General features: G+C 44.8%; 1 protein-coding gene across 2 annotated transcripts; it reads left to right on the plus strand.

Annotated features, from left to right (window-relative positions):
• Positions 1 to 2,681: 2,681 nt before the first annotated feature.
• On the plus strand, positions 2,682 to 15,484 carry saraf (store-operated calcium entry-associated regulatory factor). Of its 2 annotated transcripts, none has more exons than XM_056280057.1 (7): positions 2,682 to 2,904; positions 3,828 to 4,006; positions 4,849 to 5,050; positions 7,581 to 7,874; positions 11,361 to 11,526; positions 12,049 to 12,146; positions 12,979 to 15,484. In XM_056280057.1, exons 1-7 carry the CDS (start codon positions 2,838 to 2,840, stop codon positions 13,002 to 13,004), a joined length of 1,032 nt encoding a protein of 343 aa, XP_056136032.1. In that variant the 5' UTR covers positions 2,682 to 2,837; the 3' UTR covers positions 13,005 to 15,484. The 2 variants fall into 2 exon arrangements, with proteins under 2 accessions (XP_056136032.1, XP_056136033.1); XM_056280058.1 differs by having other exon boundaries at positions 12,052 to 12,146.
• Positions 15,485 to 18,197: the final 2,713 nt, after the last annotated feature.

The following is an 18,197-nucleotide window of genomic DNA, read 5'->3' on the forward strand; positions in this document are numbered from 1 at the left end:
TCGGGGCAATTAGTAGGACCCTTGGTGATGAATGAAGCTAATCTCTTTCTTTTAGCAGAAAACACCAATGAAAAGATCCTTTTACATTTGCCTTATTAGAAATTTGATTTATTTATTTTACATTTCATTATAATATGTGAAACCAATATTTGGCCCTTTTAGTTTCATTATGATTGGGATACTATCGATATGTTTTATTATTATTTTATTATTTTATTATTGTTGTTATCATTATTGCAATTTATCATGAAGGAATCAGTTTAACCATCCTGGACCCATGCCACTGTTTTCAGTCCCAAAACAATGAAGAAATATTTACGAAACATCATTTACCACACCACACCATTACCACACCATTACCATTTACATTACCGCACCATTACCATTACCATTACCACACCATTACCACATCATTACCATTACCGCACCATTACCATTACCGCACCATTACCATTACGATTACCACACCATTACCACACCATTACCATTTACATTACCGCACCATTACCATTACCATTACCACACCATTACCATTACCATTACCATTACCACACCATTACCGCACCATTACCATTACCACACCACACCATTACCACACCATTACCATTTACATTACCGCACCATTACCATTACCATTACCACACCATTACCACATCATTACCATTACCGCACCATTACCATTACCGCACCATTACCATTACCATTACCACACCATTACCACATCATTACCATTACCGCACCATTACCATTACCACACCATTACCACACCATTACCATTACCACATCATTACCATTACCGCACCATTACCATTACCATTACCACACCATTACCACATCATTACCATTACCGCACCATTACCATTACCACACCATTACCACACCATTACCATTACAACATCATTACCATTACCGCACCATTACCATTACCACATCATTACCATTACCGCACCATTACCATTACCATTACCGCACCATTACCATTACCGCACCATTACCATTACCACACCATTACCACATCATTACCATTGCCGCACCATTACCGCACCATTACCATTACCACACCATTACCATTACCACATCATTACCATTACCGCACCATTACCATTACCATTTCCACATCATTACCATTACCACACCATTACCATTACCACATCATTATCATTACCGTTACCATTACTATTACCAAACCATTACCATTACCATTACCACATCATCACCACACCATTACCATTACCACACCATTACCACACCATTACCACACCATTACCATCACCACACCATTACCATTACCACACCATTACCACACCATTAGCATTACCACACCATTACCAAACCATTACCATTACCACACCATTACCATTACCACACCATTACCGCACCATTACCACACCATTACCATTACCGCACCATTACCATTACCACATCATTACCATTACCACACCATTACCATTACCACACCATTACCATTACCACATCATTACCACATCATTACCATTACCACACCATTACCACATCATTACCATTACCACACCATTACCACACCATTACCACACCATTACCATTACCACACCGTTACCACATCATTACCATTACTACAATATTACTATTACCACACCATCACCATTACCACATCATTACCATATCATTACCAACAGGCTTCTGCTCCTTGGACGCTTGATTTCTATGTGTCGTGTGTTTGACGCTCCTCGCTACATGATCCGCATCCTGTGTGAGCAGCTGTGAGTCCACGGGTCTGCACAGCCTCTGGCCCTTTCTCAGTAAGCTCAGCTGGAGTACATACCCTGTAAGGAATGCTGCTTCACATTCCCACAATAACCGGGATATCTTGGGAATGTACCTAGACATCCCCACACCCACGTTGTCTTACCAGCTAACACACATTTTAGGCTAAACCTCCTGCACTGTGTTGGACAAGGCAGCAAGATATGTGGTGGCAACTTCCCGCAGGGAGCTGGAAGGCCTCACTGGTTTACAAAGCCTGGACTTTCCATCATTCTTTATAAATTACTCTCAGTGGCATTACCAACGGGCCAAAGCGCCAAGGCTCGGTGCTGCACACAAAACTGAAAGGTGTCCATCTTGAGTCCTGCCCGGGGAAAGCAGAGGACCCTCCTGCCACGTGTAGTCCACCTGTCCCTTATCATTGGGTTGTGAAAAGTACGTTTTTGCAGGACAGCGCAACAGTATTGGACAAAAAGCTGAAAACGAATGGTTTACATTGTGAAAGAAACTGTACCAAATATTGCAGTTTTCATCTGGCCACGTCATAATCGCGATAGATTAATTAACGCGATGCCACCACGAAAGTCCGTGCGACTGGGTTGGTCCATTGTATGGCCATTAAACGCTTCCGAGTGGAAATACTATAGAGGAACGGTAGATGGCGGTAATGCAGCTGGATGACAGCCGCCGGTAAACCGCAAGCGGATGACGAGGAGAAGAAGAAGCCGAAGAAGAAGAAGAAGAAGAAGAAGAAGAAAAAGACGTTTTTTTAACCCATCGTAGCTGTGTGTTCATGAATATTCTTATTGAAAACTACATTTGGAGTTAATGAAGAGAAAATGTCCGCCGATACAAAAAGAGGAGGGGCGGTTCCAAAATAGTGTCGGCGTGATCGTTTTCAATTGGCTGGCGATGGCCAAAACAGATGACGACAGAACCCGGAAGTAAAGGTTCATTTCGTTATAATTTCGTCGCTCTGGTGAAGTATAGCATTTTAATTTTTTAAAGTACCTTCGTTGGCGTTCAGGCGACTGTTTGCCAGCCTACAATTTAGCGATCTGGCAGTTTTTGAAAACTGACGCTACGACACAAAAATGAAGGAATTTATTCCGCTTGCTTTGCAACTGCTCTTGGCGGCTAACGTCGAAAGTTGGAACGAAGGTGGGTTTCAGCTTGTCGTTAGCTTAGGCTAGATAGCCCACAGTTACGCCATTTACACTTGTTGGCCTTAATAAGGTTCTTTATCAAGGCTAAAGTTGAGGTTAAATAATAAAGGTACATAAGGTTACCTAACCTGCACACTAGTTTGGGCAGGGTACCTAACCTGCACACTAGTTTGGGCAGGGTACCTAACCTGCACAAACTAGTGAATGTTTTGTGGACTGTTGGCTCTGATACTGCTGTTCATGAATGCATGGAGGAGGGATTCCCCCCCTGCTGTCCCCCAGTGTCATTCTCGCTGCTGAGCTGTCCTCCCTCCTCGCGCTGCTCTATATCTCTCTCCCATCCCATCCCCTTCATTTCACTTGCTCCTTTTTATCGTTCTCTCCTTTGAGGCTCCTTTTTTTCCTCCTCTCTTCCCTGCCACCGCTTCTTCTTCCATTCCCATATGTGACCGTCCTCTCTCCCGTCTTCTCTCTTCCACCCTGTTTTTCTTTGCAGGGTAGAGTTTCATGATCAATTGGGCGAAAATACATGTAGCTCGCGGCTTAATTTAGTTTATTTGAATGTGATTTATTTCAAGTTAATTTCATTCGTTTTACTCGCATGATGTTGACATGAGTCATGAGACGATGGAATGACCCCAGCCAAAATTAAAATGATCAATGATGCTCTCTCTTTCTCTCTCCCTCCCTCCCTCCTCTCTCTCTCTCTCTCTCTCTCTCTCTCTCTCTCTCTCTCTCTCTCTCTCTCTCTCTCTCTCTCTCTCTCTCTCTCCTCCTCCCTCCCTCCCTCCCTCCCTCTCTCTCTCTCTCTCTCTCTCTCTCTCTCTCTCTCTCTCTCTCTCTCTCTCTCTCTCTCTCTCTCTCTCTCTCTCCTCCTCCCTCCCTCCCCCTCTCCCTTTATGTCCCTCTAAACTTCAGGCAGCGTACTGTTACGTGACGTCCAGGTGGTAACGTTGTACAAGGGTCGCTACACCACAGCGCGTCGCTCCAGCCCGGTACCTCAGCTCCAATGTGCCGGCGGTTCAGCGGGCTGTGGAGCTTTCATCCCAGAAGTGGTCCAGTGTCAGAATAAAGGCTGGGATGGTGTTGATGTTCAGGTGAGGAGAGAGAGAGGAAGGGAGGGAAAGATGGAGGAATAGGTGGAGGAAGCTTGCAAAGATAGATCAGTGCTTGAATTGGATTAAAAATGGTTGTAACACTCTGAATGAATACAGGATTTAATGTTTAAATGTAATTGCTTAATAATAGGCAGCAAATACTGTGTGTGTGTGTGTGTGGGGGGGGGTTTCAGTCTTAGAAGTGGTGGGTGCTGAAACCCTCCTTCATCATAATCACTACAGTTAAATCCACTGTGTGGAGTTTGCATTTCTCTCCGTGTCAGCGTGGGTTTCCTCCGGGGGCTTCGGTTTCCTCCCACAGTCCACAGACATGTAGGTCAGGTGAATTGGCCGTACTAAATTGTCCCTAGGTGTGTGTGTGTGTGTGTGTGTGTGTGTGTGTGTGTGTGTGTGTGTGTGTGTGTGTGTTGGCCCTGTGATGGCCTGGCGGCCTGTCCAGGGTGTCTCCCCACCTGCTGCCCAATGACTGCTGGAATAGGCTCCAGCATCCCCGCAACCCTGAGTGCAGGATAAGCAGTTCAGATAATGGATGGATATATATACATATATACATATATATATAAAATGCAATGACACTGGTGGCAGTAAATGTATTTTGCTGGCATTCACATTATTCTTACTGACTAAAATGATATGCTTTTCTATTGAATGAGTCATTAAAGTGAATCGATACCACTAAAATCAAACTAAATTTAAAAGAAGTGTCAGACTAAGGCTAAATCTCTTTTAGAAAAGTGTAAAAAAAAAACACTGTTCTATAACTTTAATTCTTTGTTTCCCTCCCACCCCCACCCCCCCATCACTCTCAAAACCAACCCCAGTGGGAATGTAGGACGGATATGGACAACGCGTACCGGTTTGGCCATATCGAGTTGAACTGCGAGGGCTACAGTCATCCTGATGACAGCTACGTCCTCAAAGGCTCCTGCGGGCTGGAGTACACACTGGAACTGACTGAAGAGGGAAAGAAGAGGACACGAGGGAATGGAGATTCACACCACGGATTCAAGAATACATTTGGAGGTGTGAGAAACAATAGGAATGCATCGGTATCAGTTTTTCACTGCTGATTTCAAGTACACGTCTTTAAGTATGAGCCTAGACCAAGAGAAACTGATCCGTTAATTTTGCTGGACCATGTGTACTTAGACCAGTGTTTCTCAACCCAGTCCTCAAGGAACCCCTATCCTGCAGATTTTCATTGTAACCCTGCATATGTAGCCCTGCTTGTACTTACTCAACCAGTCATCTCATAGCACTTAATTATGCAAGGTGTGCAAACTCAGACATTCATTGCTGATTGGTTGAATAACTACAAACGGTACCTATTCAGGATTGCAAAGAAAATCTGCAGGATAGGGGTTCCTTGAGGACTGGGTTGAGAAACACTGACTTAGACTATTAATTTGGTGTCAGTAGGTAAAATGTAATTTGATGTCAGGATCCTGAGCCAGTTTTGATCAAAGATTTAGCATCATTTTCAAATTCCAGAATACCTCCAGAAAGATAAATGAATGAATAGAGGGATGTATGAAGTGTGTTAAGAAAATATCCGCACTTCCTGTTTGATCAGGACAGTTAGGGGAAAGCCTTATGGTTTCAACTATTAACTCCTCTGTAGATGTCAGATGGAAATGTACACTGCCTTGCAAAAGTATTCAACCCCGTTGAGAGTCATCACTAATTTATGGATTATAAAAGATACTCACACATCTGTTCCTGAACAGTATTATTTTTGTGAACCCATAAGCTCTAACAGCATGTTCCCAAAGCCAAAATAAGTTATGTTTCGCTGACTTTTTATTAATAAATTAAAAACTAAAGTATCGTGCTTATTCAACCCCTTGTGCTCTGAAAGCTCCAAGTTTACACAAATGACAAATTATTCCCAAAACAAACTCAGGTAAACACAATTGGACAAAATTAGTGTGCACTTGTAAGATGTTAAAGTAAGGGTCTGGTTTGTGGGTATAAAAAACACTCTGTGTAAAGTTCATTAGCTGGGCGTGAACTCCACCAGAACATGAAGACAAAGCAGCAGAATACTGAAGTAAGAGACAAAGTGATTAAGATGCAGAAGGCAGGAAAGGCACACAAAACAATATCCAAGTGTTTGGAGGTCCCATGGAACACCGTTGGATCCATTGTCAGAAAGTGGAAGCTGTAGCACACCACCCGGACGCTTTGTAGGACAGGCCGTCCTTCAAAGCTAAGTGTCCGAGCAAGACGTGGGCTGGTGAGGAAAGCCACAGATGGCCCTGCAGTCACTGTGAAGGAGCTCCAGAGGTCAGTGGCTGAAACTGGAGTAAATGTGCATGAGTCAACCATATCACAGGCTCTGCATAAATCTGGCATGTATGGCAGGGTGGCAAGAAAGAAGCCGTTGCTCAAAACTATGCATATAAAAGCACACTTGGAGTTTGCTAAAACATGAGAGAGACCCAGTTAGGATGTGGGTAAAGGTTTTGTGGTCAGATGAGACGAAAGTTGAGCTTTTTGGCCAAAATTCATAGTGTTATGTGTGGCGCAAACCTAACACTTCTCATGCCCTAAAAAACACCCTCCCTACAGTGAAGCATGGCGGCGGCAGCATAATGCTACAGGGTTGCTTTTCCTCTGCAGGTACTGGGAACCTTGTTCACATTGAGGGAAGAATGGATGGAGCTAAATACAGGGAAATATTGGAAGAAAACCTGTGGCAGTCTGCCATAAAACTGAAGCTTGGGAGAAGGTTCACCTTCCAGCAGGACAATGATCCTAAGCACAAGGCTAAAGCAACAACGGCATGGCTCAGCAACAAAAAGTTGAACATTTTGTAGTGGCCATGTCAAAGTCCGGACCTCAACCCCATTGAAAATCTGTGGCACAGACTGAAAATGGCAGTCCAGAGGCAAAATCCCACCAACCTGCAAGACCTGTATAAATTCTGCCAAGAAGAATGTGCAAAGCTTGTACATACTTACCCCAAGAGAATCACGGCTGTTATTGCAGCAAAAGGGTACTCTAAAAAGTATTGATATGTGGGGTTGAATACTTATGCAGGCACTATATTTTAATTTTTCAATTAATAAAAAGTCAGTGAAACACAACTTATTTTGGCTTTGGGAACATGCAGTTAGAGCTTATGGGTGCACAAAAATAATATTGTTCAGGAACAGATGTGAGCATCTTTTATAATCCAGACATTGGTGATGAGTGTCAAGGGGGTTGAATACTTTTGCAAGGTACTGTAAATGAAGAGGAGGCATGCAGTACGGTACAAATATGAAGTCCTGAGAAGAACGAGACACAAGGGCTGCCAGAAACAAGTTATAAACTCAACTTCATCGCTGACATTTTGTAAAGTCCCACTAGTGATAACTGGCTCACATGGCTGCTCAGCCTAAGACCATCGAACTGTACCCAAACTATTGAGCGCCTGAAGGATCTCAGATGTAGTATCTGATGGAAGGACCAGCTGAGACTTAAAATTAAACTGTAAAATCTTAAATTTTACTCTGCAGCAATCTCTCTTCTTTCTCTCTCTCTCTCTTTCTCTGTCTATATCTTTCAGGTTTTGGGGATTTTGCCTCAAGTTTCTTCAGTGGTTTTTCCAGCAACAAGCATCATCACCACCATGATAACCGACAAAGGTACAAGAGCTCTTCGCCCCTGGCCAGCGAGGACTCAGGAAGCTTTCTGGTGGTTGGTCTGTTCCTGCTGTTGGCTTTTGGTGTCTACAAGCTCTTCCTCAGTGGAAACACGACTCCCACTGGACAAGGTGGCAATCAAGATGGCTACCCCGGAGAAAATCCCACTGGCTACAGCGCAGGACCCCCACCCCCGGGATTCAAACCTGAGTTTGCTGGTAGGTAAAACTAGGATTGGGCGATATAATTCAACATAATAGTTTCTTGTCTTTCAGTGGTATTGCTTCAGAATGAAATTTGGATATTGTCATACTGTGATTCACATTTTGATATCTAACGATACCAAGAATCTAACCCAAACTTATCTCACAAAATGAGGTGTGAAATCTTTGAGGGAGTATTACTTGAAAATTAGTCTTGGTTTGATATTATACTTTACATTACCAAACAGTTGAATGTGATGAACCTTGGTTGGGTTCCTTTTTTTTGGGGGGGGGGGGGGTCTTTTTCTCCCCAATTGAACTTGGCCTATTACCCCACTCTTTCTTTTTTTTTTTTTATTTATTTCTGATTTTTCCCTTTTTTCTCCCAATTTAGTGGCCAATTGATCCCTATTTTAATTCAAACACCCACCCTCGTACTGCATGCGTTCGCCAACTGCATCTGTCCGGCCGGCAGTCTCGAAGGAGACGCCTCCCCACTTTCGTGACAAGGCGAATCCAAGCCGAACCACTGTTTTTCCGACACACACAGAGACGCATTCACATGACGAGCACAAGCCGACTCCGCCCCCCTCCCGAAGACAGCGTTGCCAATGATTGCTGCTTCGTCGAGTCCGGCCATAGTCGGATCTGACGAGACCGGGGCGCGAACCCCGGTCCCCAGTGGGCAACTGCATCGACACCAAGCCGATGCTTAGACCGCTACGCCACCGCGGACGTCTACCCCACTCTTTCGAGCCGTCCCGGTTGCTGCTCCACCCTCCTCTTCCAATCCGGGGAGGGCTGCAGACTACCACATGCCTCCTCCGATACATGTGGAGTCGCCAGCTGCTTATTTTCACCTGACAGTGAGGAGTTTCACCAGGGGGACGTAGCACGTGGGAGGATCACGCCTCTCCCCCCCACCCCCGAACAGGCACCCTGACCAACCAGAGGAGGCGCTAGTGCAGCGACTAAGACATGCTGCCACATCCGGCTTCCCACCCGCAGACACCACCAATTGTGTCTGTAGGGACACCGGACCAAGCCGGAGGTAACACGGTATTTGATCCGGCGATCCCCGTGGACCTTAACATTTTCTTTATCCAGTCAAAATGTTTGTCTTTTAAATGGGTCACATTTTTGAGCCAATAACTTTTCTTCATCAGTTCATGTTGACAGTAAATCCTGTACCTGATCTAACGTTATGGGTTGTCCTTTTGTAGATGCAGCTGCATGAACCTGATTTTCCCCGGTATCAAACCTGCTTCCCCCATACTACCGGGGTTTAACTGGAATAATCTCATCGGTAGAAACAGCAAATATTTAGATGGCGGGCCTCATTCTTTGTGGCCGGTTGAGCTCAGAAATCAGGGAGGAGATCTCAGAGTTGAACTGCGGTTACTCCTTGTTGGGTGGGATCAGTTGAGGTGGTACTGGTGAGGAGCGCCCTCTAGAAATGATGAAAAGGTGATAATAGTTTGGCCAAACAACTGTCCCTCAGATTTGAGTTGAAATCAGTGCCTTTAAAAAGGTGTGTCAATATTTTCAACTGGTTGGTATATATGGCCTTGGATGTGCTAAGTTTGCACCACTGCCAATGCCACCCACTACTATCTCCCATTAGGGGCCGCCACAGTGGATCATCCGTTTCCATCTCTTCCTGTCCTCTGCATCTTCCTGTGTCACGCCACCCACGTGTATGTCCTCCTTCAACACATCCACAAACCTTCTCTTTGGCCTTCTGCTTTCCTCTTCCCTGGCAGCTCCATATTAAGCATCCTTCTCCAAATTATACCCAGCGTATCTCCTCCGCACATCAGCCCCTCAAAGTACTCCTTCCACCTTCTTAACACACTCTCCTTGCTTGTCAGCACGTTTCCATCTCTGTCCTTGATCACCCTAACCTGCTGCATATCTTTCCCGGCTCAGTCCCTCTGTCTAGCCAATCGGTACAAGTTTTCTCCTCCCTTCGTGTCTAACCTCTCATACAACTCACCATACGCCTTTTCCTTTGCCACCTCTGTCTTCACTTGACACTGCATGTCCTTGTACTCCTGTCTACTTTCTTCATCTCTCTGACTATCCCACTTCTTTTTGCCAACCTCTTCCTGTGTATACTTCGCTGTATTTCCTCATTCCACTACCAAGTCTCCTCGTCTTCCTTTCTGTGCTCAGACAACACACCAAGTACCTTCCTAGCTGTCTCCCTCACTATTTCTGCAGTGCTTTTCCAGCCATCCGGCAACTCTTCACTCCCACCCATTGCCTGTCTTAACTCCTCCCTGAACTCCACACAACAGTCTTCCTTCTTCAACTTCCACCATTTGATCCTTGGCTCTGCCTTCACTCGCTTCCTCTTCTTGGTTTCCAAAGTCATCCTACAGACCACCATCCCATGCTGCCTAGCTACATTCTCCCCTGTCATCACCTTGCAGTCTCCAATCCCTTTCAGATCGCGCCTTCTACATAAGATATAGTCCACCTGTGTGCACTTTCCTCCACTCTTATAAGTCACCCTGTGTTCCTCCCTCTTCTTGAAATATGTATTCACCACAGCCATTTCCATCCTTTTCACACAATCCACCACCATCTGTCCTTCCACATTTCTTTCCTTGACACCATACCTGCCCATCACCTCCTCATCACCTCTGTTCCCTTCACTAAAATGTCCATTGAAGTCTGCTCCAATCACCACTCTCTCCTCCTTGGGTACCCTCTCCACCACGTCATCCAACTCACTCCAGAATTCTTCTTTCTCTTCCATCTCACACCCAACTTGCCATGCTGATAACATTCATCAATACAGCTTCGATTTCCAGCTTCATACTCATCACTCTGTCTGACACTCTCTTCACCCCCAGCACACTCTTGACTTACTCTTCCTTCAGAATTACCCCTACCCCATTTCTCCTCCCATTGGCACCATGGTGGAAGAGTTTGAACCTACCTCCGATGCTCCTGACCTTACTCCGCTTCCACCTGGTCTCTTGCACACACAGTATACCTGCCTTTCTTCTCTCCATCATATCAGCCAGCTCTCTCCCTTTACCAGTCATCGTACCAACATTCAAAGTTCCAACTCTCACCTCCACACTCCTACCCTTCCTCCTCTCCTGCTGCCTCTGGACATGCCTTCACCCTCTCCTTCTCCTCGCCCAACAGTAGCATAGTTTCCACCAGCACCCTGCTGGCCAACAGTACCGGTGGTGGTCGTTGGTAACCCAGGCCTCGACCGATACGGTATGGAAATCTGTTTTATGTTCTGGATATTTGATTTGGCAAAGATTTTACGCCGGATGTCCTTCCTGATGCAACTCTTCCCATTTATCCAGGCTTGGCACCAGCACTAAGAATGCACTGGCTTGTGCATCCTCAGTGGCTGGACTGCCATTGCCACCCAGTATTAAAATGGATGGATTACCCTTTGCCCAGCTTTACTTGTCATATATGTCAAGTAAAGCCAGTAGGCTTAAACATTGGAAAATGTGCTTTTGATTCAAGGGTCCACATTTGGTTATCCCGGTGCCAACCCAGGATATGGATTCCGCAGTCAGTACAGCCAAAGGCACCCCAACCCATGGGGCAGCACTGCATCAGGAACAGGAGGGGGCTTCTGGACCGGCCTTGGGACAGGAGGAATGTTGGGATATCTCTTTGGTCGTCAAAGGTTAGTAGAAGGATGGTTTGACAGAAAATAAAGATGAAATAAGTGAGTGAGTGAGAGAGAGAGAGAAAGAAAACATGACCTGGGTGAGACAGGTACTCCCCAGTGTTGGCTCCATGTTGACGGTTTCATTTAAAGAAATATCCACAAAGAATTACAACTGTAGGAATTGCAGTAGGGAACCATTTTGTTGACTTCATCGTGAGATTGAATACCATTTAGGTTTACTTGCATTATGAAGTAACAGTATAAACTTCCAAAAAGTAGACCACTAATTAACTCTGGCTTAGTTTAGTAATGGAAAAATCGGGGTTTGTGTTCTAAGACAGGTGGAAGTAGACTGTAGTTCCCGGTCATAATAGAAAGAGCATAGGAGAGAAGATGGATGGATTGGGCAGGTCTTTCACAACAAAGGATTTGGGGAAAAAAATAGTAATTTGCACTATTATCAGGATAGTTTCTCTTCATGTAGATCTCATGAGATGTTTTTCTTGTGTTCCTTATTTATTTGTATTTTTTCAATAGCAGTCGGCCGTACACCAATAACCAAGCGCAGTACCATGACAGCGGGCCAGCATTTCCAAGAAACACCACCTTTAGCACTGGGACACGCACTGCATCAGGTACATGGACAAGTAATGGGAGTGTTAACTCAAGGCAAGGCTAAATGGCTATTGAATATGTGTTTTGGTTAAGCTGGGTTAACAGACAAATATATGGTTTCACAGAGTCTGTGTCTTTATGCTTAGACGCAACAACAACGACTTAGTTTTGTATAGCACCTTTCAAGGAACCCAATGACACTTTACACTAGGTAAGAACAAAAAAACAAACATCGAGGGACCCCAATATGAACAGAAATGTGTTTTTCCACATTTTACATAGAGCTGATATCCTACTCCTCAGCCCACCTTCAACATTAGCCTCAAAGTTAGCTTCAGTGTCAACTTCAACTTTAGCTATACCCTCAACGTTAGCTTGAATGTTAACTTTACCATTAGCTTCAGCGTGAGCCTCAACGTTAGCATACCCTCAATGTTAGCTTGAATGTTAACTTTAACATTAGCCTCAACATTAGCATCAATGGTGGCTTGTTTGGGAAAGATGAACCGGTGTCTGGCGGAGCGTTGTATGAACTAGTTTGCTAAAGTTAAACCTTTAAGTGTGACAGGGTCAGTGCCAGATCTAATCCTGATGCTTTAAACTAAGGGTTGCAACCCGGGCCAGATGGATTATGGGATGTCCATGATGAACACATGGTGTTTGGAGACAAAGAGGGAAGAAATGTAATGCAAGTGTTAATGAGTAAAGTTGTGGGTTAACTCATGTATTATTTGCATCTGGAGAAGTGGTAAAGACTTGGACATTTGGTTTGATCATATTCATACATATTAGTCATGACATGACAGTTTTTTAAGGCGTCGATGGAAACAATAATGGTGTCTGTGTTGCCAGGTTTTGGAGGAACCAAGAGAAGATAAAAGCTCTGAGAGATGATGGCGTCTTCTACTGAAGCTTTTTCAGTTCATCACAACCAGGAGACGACACAAAGATGAGGCCACATTCACGTTTCCAAACTCACCAACACAGTGGAATGATGCATCCCAGGGTAGAGAGCTGAAAAGTGTTGTCGGTGGTAAATCAAACAGTACAGAAACACAATGGAAAAAATTTAAAATGTCTTCTCTCTTAATTGATAACTGAGGGGATGCAGTTGTTTCCTCAAAGTTCATTTACACTGCCTTGCAAAAGCATTCAGCCCCCTTGACAGTCGAAAAAAGCTACGTCAATGTTGTTTTCAATATTTTAAGGTCATGGCGAGTGTCAAAATACTAGGTTCTTACACTTTCATAGTCATCCACTGGTTTTCACATTATAATAGCACACAAGGAGAAGGAGCACACGCACAGTGTAAAAACTATATTTAATCAATTGTTTGTTTGTTTATTTTCATTGAGTTTTGCAAAACAAAATACACTTGTGTCATCAGAGCATTTACAGAGTAAAAAGTATATATTCCCTCTGTAAAGACACATTATAAAAAAGTGAACAATTATTGCTGAACACCATAACAACCCACAGAAACTAAGAAAACAAACACAACACAACCAGAAACAAACAACAAAAAGAGATTAAAAAAGGAAGAGAAAAACCCCGTCAGTCAGCTGATAATAAACCGTGTCAGTAATAGTAAATTGTGTCAGTAACAGCCACTAACAGTCAGTGCAGCAGCATATCACCCACGTCACAACAAACCCAATGGACTGTTCTCCCCCCTGCACTCTGGGAGGCGCTACAGGAGCCTCAGAGCCCGCACTACCAGGCTCAAAAACAGCTTCTTTCCCCACGCTGTTGCCCACCTGAACCTGGCCACCCACTGAATGTCTGTGGGTATTTTTAAATATGTTGTACTCCAGCTGTGATATTATACCCATAAACCAGACTGTTACTTTAATATCTTAAAGGTGTGCACTAATTATGTCCAACTGAGTTTACCTGAGTATGTTTTAGGAATGATTTGTCATTTGTGTAAACTTGGAGCTTTCAGAGCACACGGGGCTGAATACTGGGCTGAATACTTGTGCAACTTGCTGTTAGAGCTTATGTGTTCACAAAAATAATACTGTTCAGGAAGAGATGTGTGAGTATCTTTTATAATCCATAAATTAGTGATGACTGCCAAGGGGGTTGAATACTTTTGCAAGGCCCTGTATCTGTAAAAGTACGATTTGATGATTTGCGCCAAAGCATCAGCAGCTTGTTCCGAGGAACGCAGGAACGATTCTTCCTCTCGGACATTATTTTACTGTTTAGAAATGAGAGTGCTGTTTCCACTGCATCATAACTTGTATTTGTTCGAAGGGGATAGCGCCCTTAAAAAGTAAAAATGTTTGTCTGCCAATGAAAGCAACTCTGTCACAAAGCTAATGACCAGCAGGGGTGTCGTTTAGAAAACGGTGCGCAGGATCCTTACTAAAAGTGCACGTGCGCACAAAAGTTGAAAATGGCGTACGCTAAAGAAAATTAAATAAAAATTGGACTTGAACGTGTGAGAGGCCTCTCCCTAACCCTAACAACCTGGCTTCAGTTCACCACCTCGCCATCTGCGTTCACCTGCAGGGGGCGCACACGTTTGCACGTTTTGCGCGGGAAGTGGCACAGGCCGCTCTCAGGCTCCGCTCTGTGCGTCCGCAGCGGTGATGAGTGAGAGCCTGGGGCGGTATGACCCGCAGGGGTCAGAGTTCATAACCCCGTCTGACTACAACAAACCATCTATCAGCGCGTCACAAAACGTGTCAGTCCTTGGGATGAATCCTCATGAACGGCTTCGGTTCACATCTTTACTTCTACGTTTTTATGGCCGAGTCTTCTGAAATCTGGAGTTGACTTTACTGTCCCAGACAATAATGAGCAGATTATTTAAAATGAATAAATAGATAAAATTGTGCTGTGACACGTGTGTATAATCTATTTAAGTTGTTTTGCTTGATATGAAAATGAGTATAGGAGTTACCACCGAGAATGTAAGGCACGCTATTTGTTTTTCTTTTTGTTTTTGTTCTTTGTAATATTTAACTACGCTGTGGGACAACAAATAAAAACAAATACAGTAATTTTCCGGCAGCTGGAGCACCAAAAAATACCATACAAAAACGGAAAATATCTGTCTTATTAAATAAAGTAAGTTACAGTTTGTGGCTTTAATTTTACATGAAACCTTGTGTTTGTGTTTTTTTTGTTTTCTTCCTAGCGTTTTAATGCTTAACGGAGGATATTTACAGATGTAAAAACTGAAATTACTTATATGGTCAAACACTGCTATAATACAAATAATCTGGCTTAAAATCGCAGATGAGTGCTGTTGGGTTTTATTATATAATTTTATGTAAAAAAATGTGTTTATTTAATCAATAATAATTTAATAAAATGATAAACGAGCCACAAAACGTTTGATTTACCTTTTAAACATGTCAAAATATTGTTGTTACAGCCCGAGTGCCATGTGTTGTGTATGTGTGCAATTACCCTCTTGTATACAAAGCTAGGGTTTGTTTTTATGGGAGGGGGTGTTACGGCCCTTTTGTTGTGTGTCTCTGTGTGTAAATTTCCCTATCCAGGTAATGCCCCACCTCCTGTGCAGCTGCTGGTGTAGCCCGGGTGATTCCAATCCCTCATCAGCTGGGTGTGCAGGTGGTGAGGGAGCTGGAGAACAGCTGGTGGTGAGGGAGCTGGAGAACAGCAGGGGTGAGGGAGCTGGAGAATAGCAGGGGTGAGACGAAGCGATACAAGCAGCAGGTGTGTACAGAACCGGAGCGAGAGACCAAAGGTATGTCCAAATAGCCCTGGAGTGGCAGAGGCGCTGTGAGGATGCCAAGGCTAAGCGTTACCTAGCCAGTGGGCCACTATTGGCGGCCAGAGAGCGAGCCCTTGTTACATTCCTCGTTCAAGATCCAGGGGATGAGGGGAAATAACTAAGAAAAAGAAAAGTATTCCGGGGGAATAAGAAAAGTGGAAGGTGGAACCAGGTGTAAAAACAAACAAATGTATTAAAAGAAACTAACCCGAAGCCAATATATACAACAAAGGAGTAACTGAAGGTGCCGGCTCTTAAATAACCAGGATTAGATAGCAAACAAACTCAGATCAGACTGAAATAAGAAGCAAAAAAAAGCACAGGTTTCTCCCTCCTTCTCAAGGAGTTAGCACAGGTTTCACCCTCCTCGTCAAAGAGTTAGCGCAGGTTTCACCCTCCTTCTCAAGGAGGTAGCGCAGGCTTCACCCTCCTCCTCAAGGAGTTAGGACAGGTTTCACCCTCCTTCTCAAGGAGTTAGTGCAGGTTTCACCCGTTAGCACAGGTTTCACCCTCCTTTTCAAAGAGTTAGCACAGGTTTCACCCTCCTTCTCAAGGAGTTAGCGCACGTTTCACCCTCCCTCTCAAAGAGTTAGCACAGGTTTCACCCTCCTTCTCAAGGAGTTAGCACAGGTTTCACCCTCCTTCTCAAAGAGTTAGCACAGGTTTCACCCTCCTTCTCAAGGAGTTAGCACAGGTTTCATCCTCCTTCTCAAGGAGTTAGCGCAGGTTTCACCCTCCTTCTCAAGGAGTTAGCAGAGGTTTCACCCTCCTTCTCAAGGAGTTAGCACAGGTTTCACCCTCCTTCTCAAAGAGTTAGCACAGGTTTCACCCTCCTTCTCAAGGAGTTAGCGCAGGCTTCACCCTCCTTCTCAAGGAGTTAGCGCAGCTTCCACCCTCCTTCTCAAGGAGTTAGCACAGGTTTCACCCTCCTTCTCAAAGAGTTAGCACAGATTTCACCCTCCTTCTCAAAGAGTTAGCACAGGTTTCACCCTCCTTCTCAAGGAGTTAGCGCAGGCTTCACCCTCCTTCTCAATGAGTTAGCGCAGGTTTCACCCTCCCTCTCAAAGAGTTAGCACAGGTTTCACCCTCCTTCTCAAGGAGTTAGCACAGGTTTCACCCTCCTCAAAGAGTTAGCACAGGTTTCACCCTCCTTCTCAAAGAGTTAGCACAGGCTTCACCCTCCTTCTCAAGGAGTTAGCGCAGGTTTCACCCTCCTTCTCAAAGAGTTAGCACAGGTTTCAACCTCCTTCTCAAGGAGTTAGCGCAGGTTTCACCCTCCTCAAGGAGTTAGCGCAGGTTTCACCCTCCTTCGCAAGGAGTTAGTGCAGGTTTCACCCGTTAGCACAGGTTTCACCCTCCTTCTCAAGGAGTTAGCACAGGTTTCACCCTCATTCTCAAGGAGTTAGCACAGGTTTCAGCCTCCTTCTCAAAGAGTTAGCGCAGGTTTAATCCCCCTTCTCAAGGAGTTCGTGCAGGTTTCACCCTCCTTCTCAAGGAGTTAGCACAGGCAGAGAGGACCGCTACAGCCGGGGCGCGAACTCGTATCTCCTGCACCCACGGCGACTACGTTAACCACTCGACTAAAGGGGTCTGACCCAAGGGCTACCATGATCGTTACAATATTTTGTTCGATCACTGGAGACAGCAGCATATTCACCTGAGTCACTTTTCTGTACGTAAACGTAGTGTTTTTGTTCAAATCCCCAAACTAAAGATCACTATAAAAAAAACAACATGACAAAAGTAGAGCAATGCGGGGGTGGGGGTGGGGGGGCGGGGAGGGACGCATGTAATCAGCACACACTGACCAGTTATGAAACTCGAAACACATGTAATTATTTTACATTTTACCTCGTCAAACTGCCTTGTTGTTCAAAACAAATGACAGCTGGGTTTTGGTTTCAATTTATATTCACACGTCTCAGCTACGCACGGTGGCGCAGTGGCTAGCACGGTCGCCTCACAGCAGGAAGGTCCTGCGTTCGAACCCCGGGGTAGTCCAACCTTGGGGGTCGTTCTCTGTGTGGAGTTTGCATGTTCTCCCCGTGTGTGAGTGGGTTTCCTCCGGGTGCTCCGGTTTCCTCCCACAGTCCAAAGACATGTAGTAGGTCAGGTGAATCGGCCGTACTACGTTGTCCCTAGGTATGAATGTCGTGTGCCAGCCCTGTGATGGCCTGGTGGCCTGTCCAGGGTGTCTCCCCGGCTGCCGCCCCATGACTGCTGGGATAGGCTCCAGCATCCCTGCGACCCTGAGAGCAGGATAAGCGGTTTGGATAATGGATGGATGTCTCAGCTAAGGCCACGAGGGTGCATAAATTTG

This window comes from Lampris incognitus, chromosome 5 (assembly GCF_029633865.1).
Source record: "Lampris incognitus isolate fLamInc1 chromosome 5, fLamInc1.hap2, whole genome shotgun sequence".
Classification (NCBI taxonomy): domain Eukaryota; kingdom Metazoa; phylum Chordata; class Actinopteri; order Lampriformes; family Lampridae; genus Lampris; species Lampris incognitus.

What these genes read in the sequence shown, in the direction of transcription:
- saraf (XM_056280057.1), top strand. Translation starts at nt 2,838, where the DNA reads ATGAAGGAATTTATTCCGCTTGCTTTGCAACTGCTCTTGGCGGCTAAC. An exon ending in GGGATGGTGTTGATGTTCAG is followed by an intron (nt 4,007 to 4,848) that starts GTGAGGAGAGAG and finishes AACCAACCCCAG; the next exon opens with TGGGAATGTAGGACGGATAT. An exon ending in ATTCAAACCTGAGTTTGCTG is followed by an intron (nt 7,875 to 11,360) that starts GTAGGTAAAACT and finishes TTTTGATTCAAG; the next exon opens with GGTCCACATTTGGTTATCCC.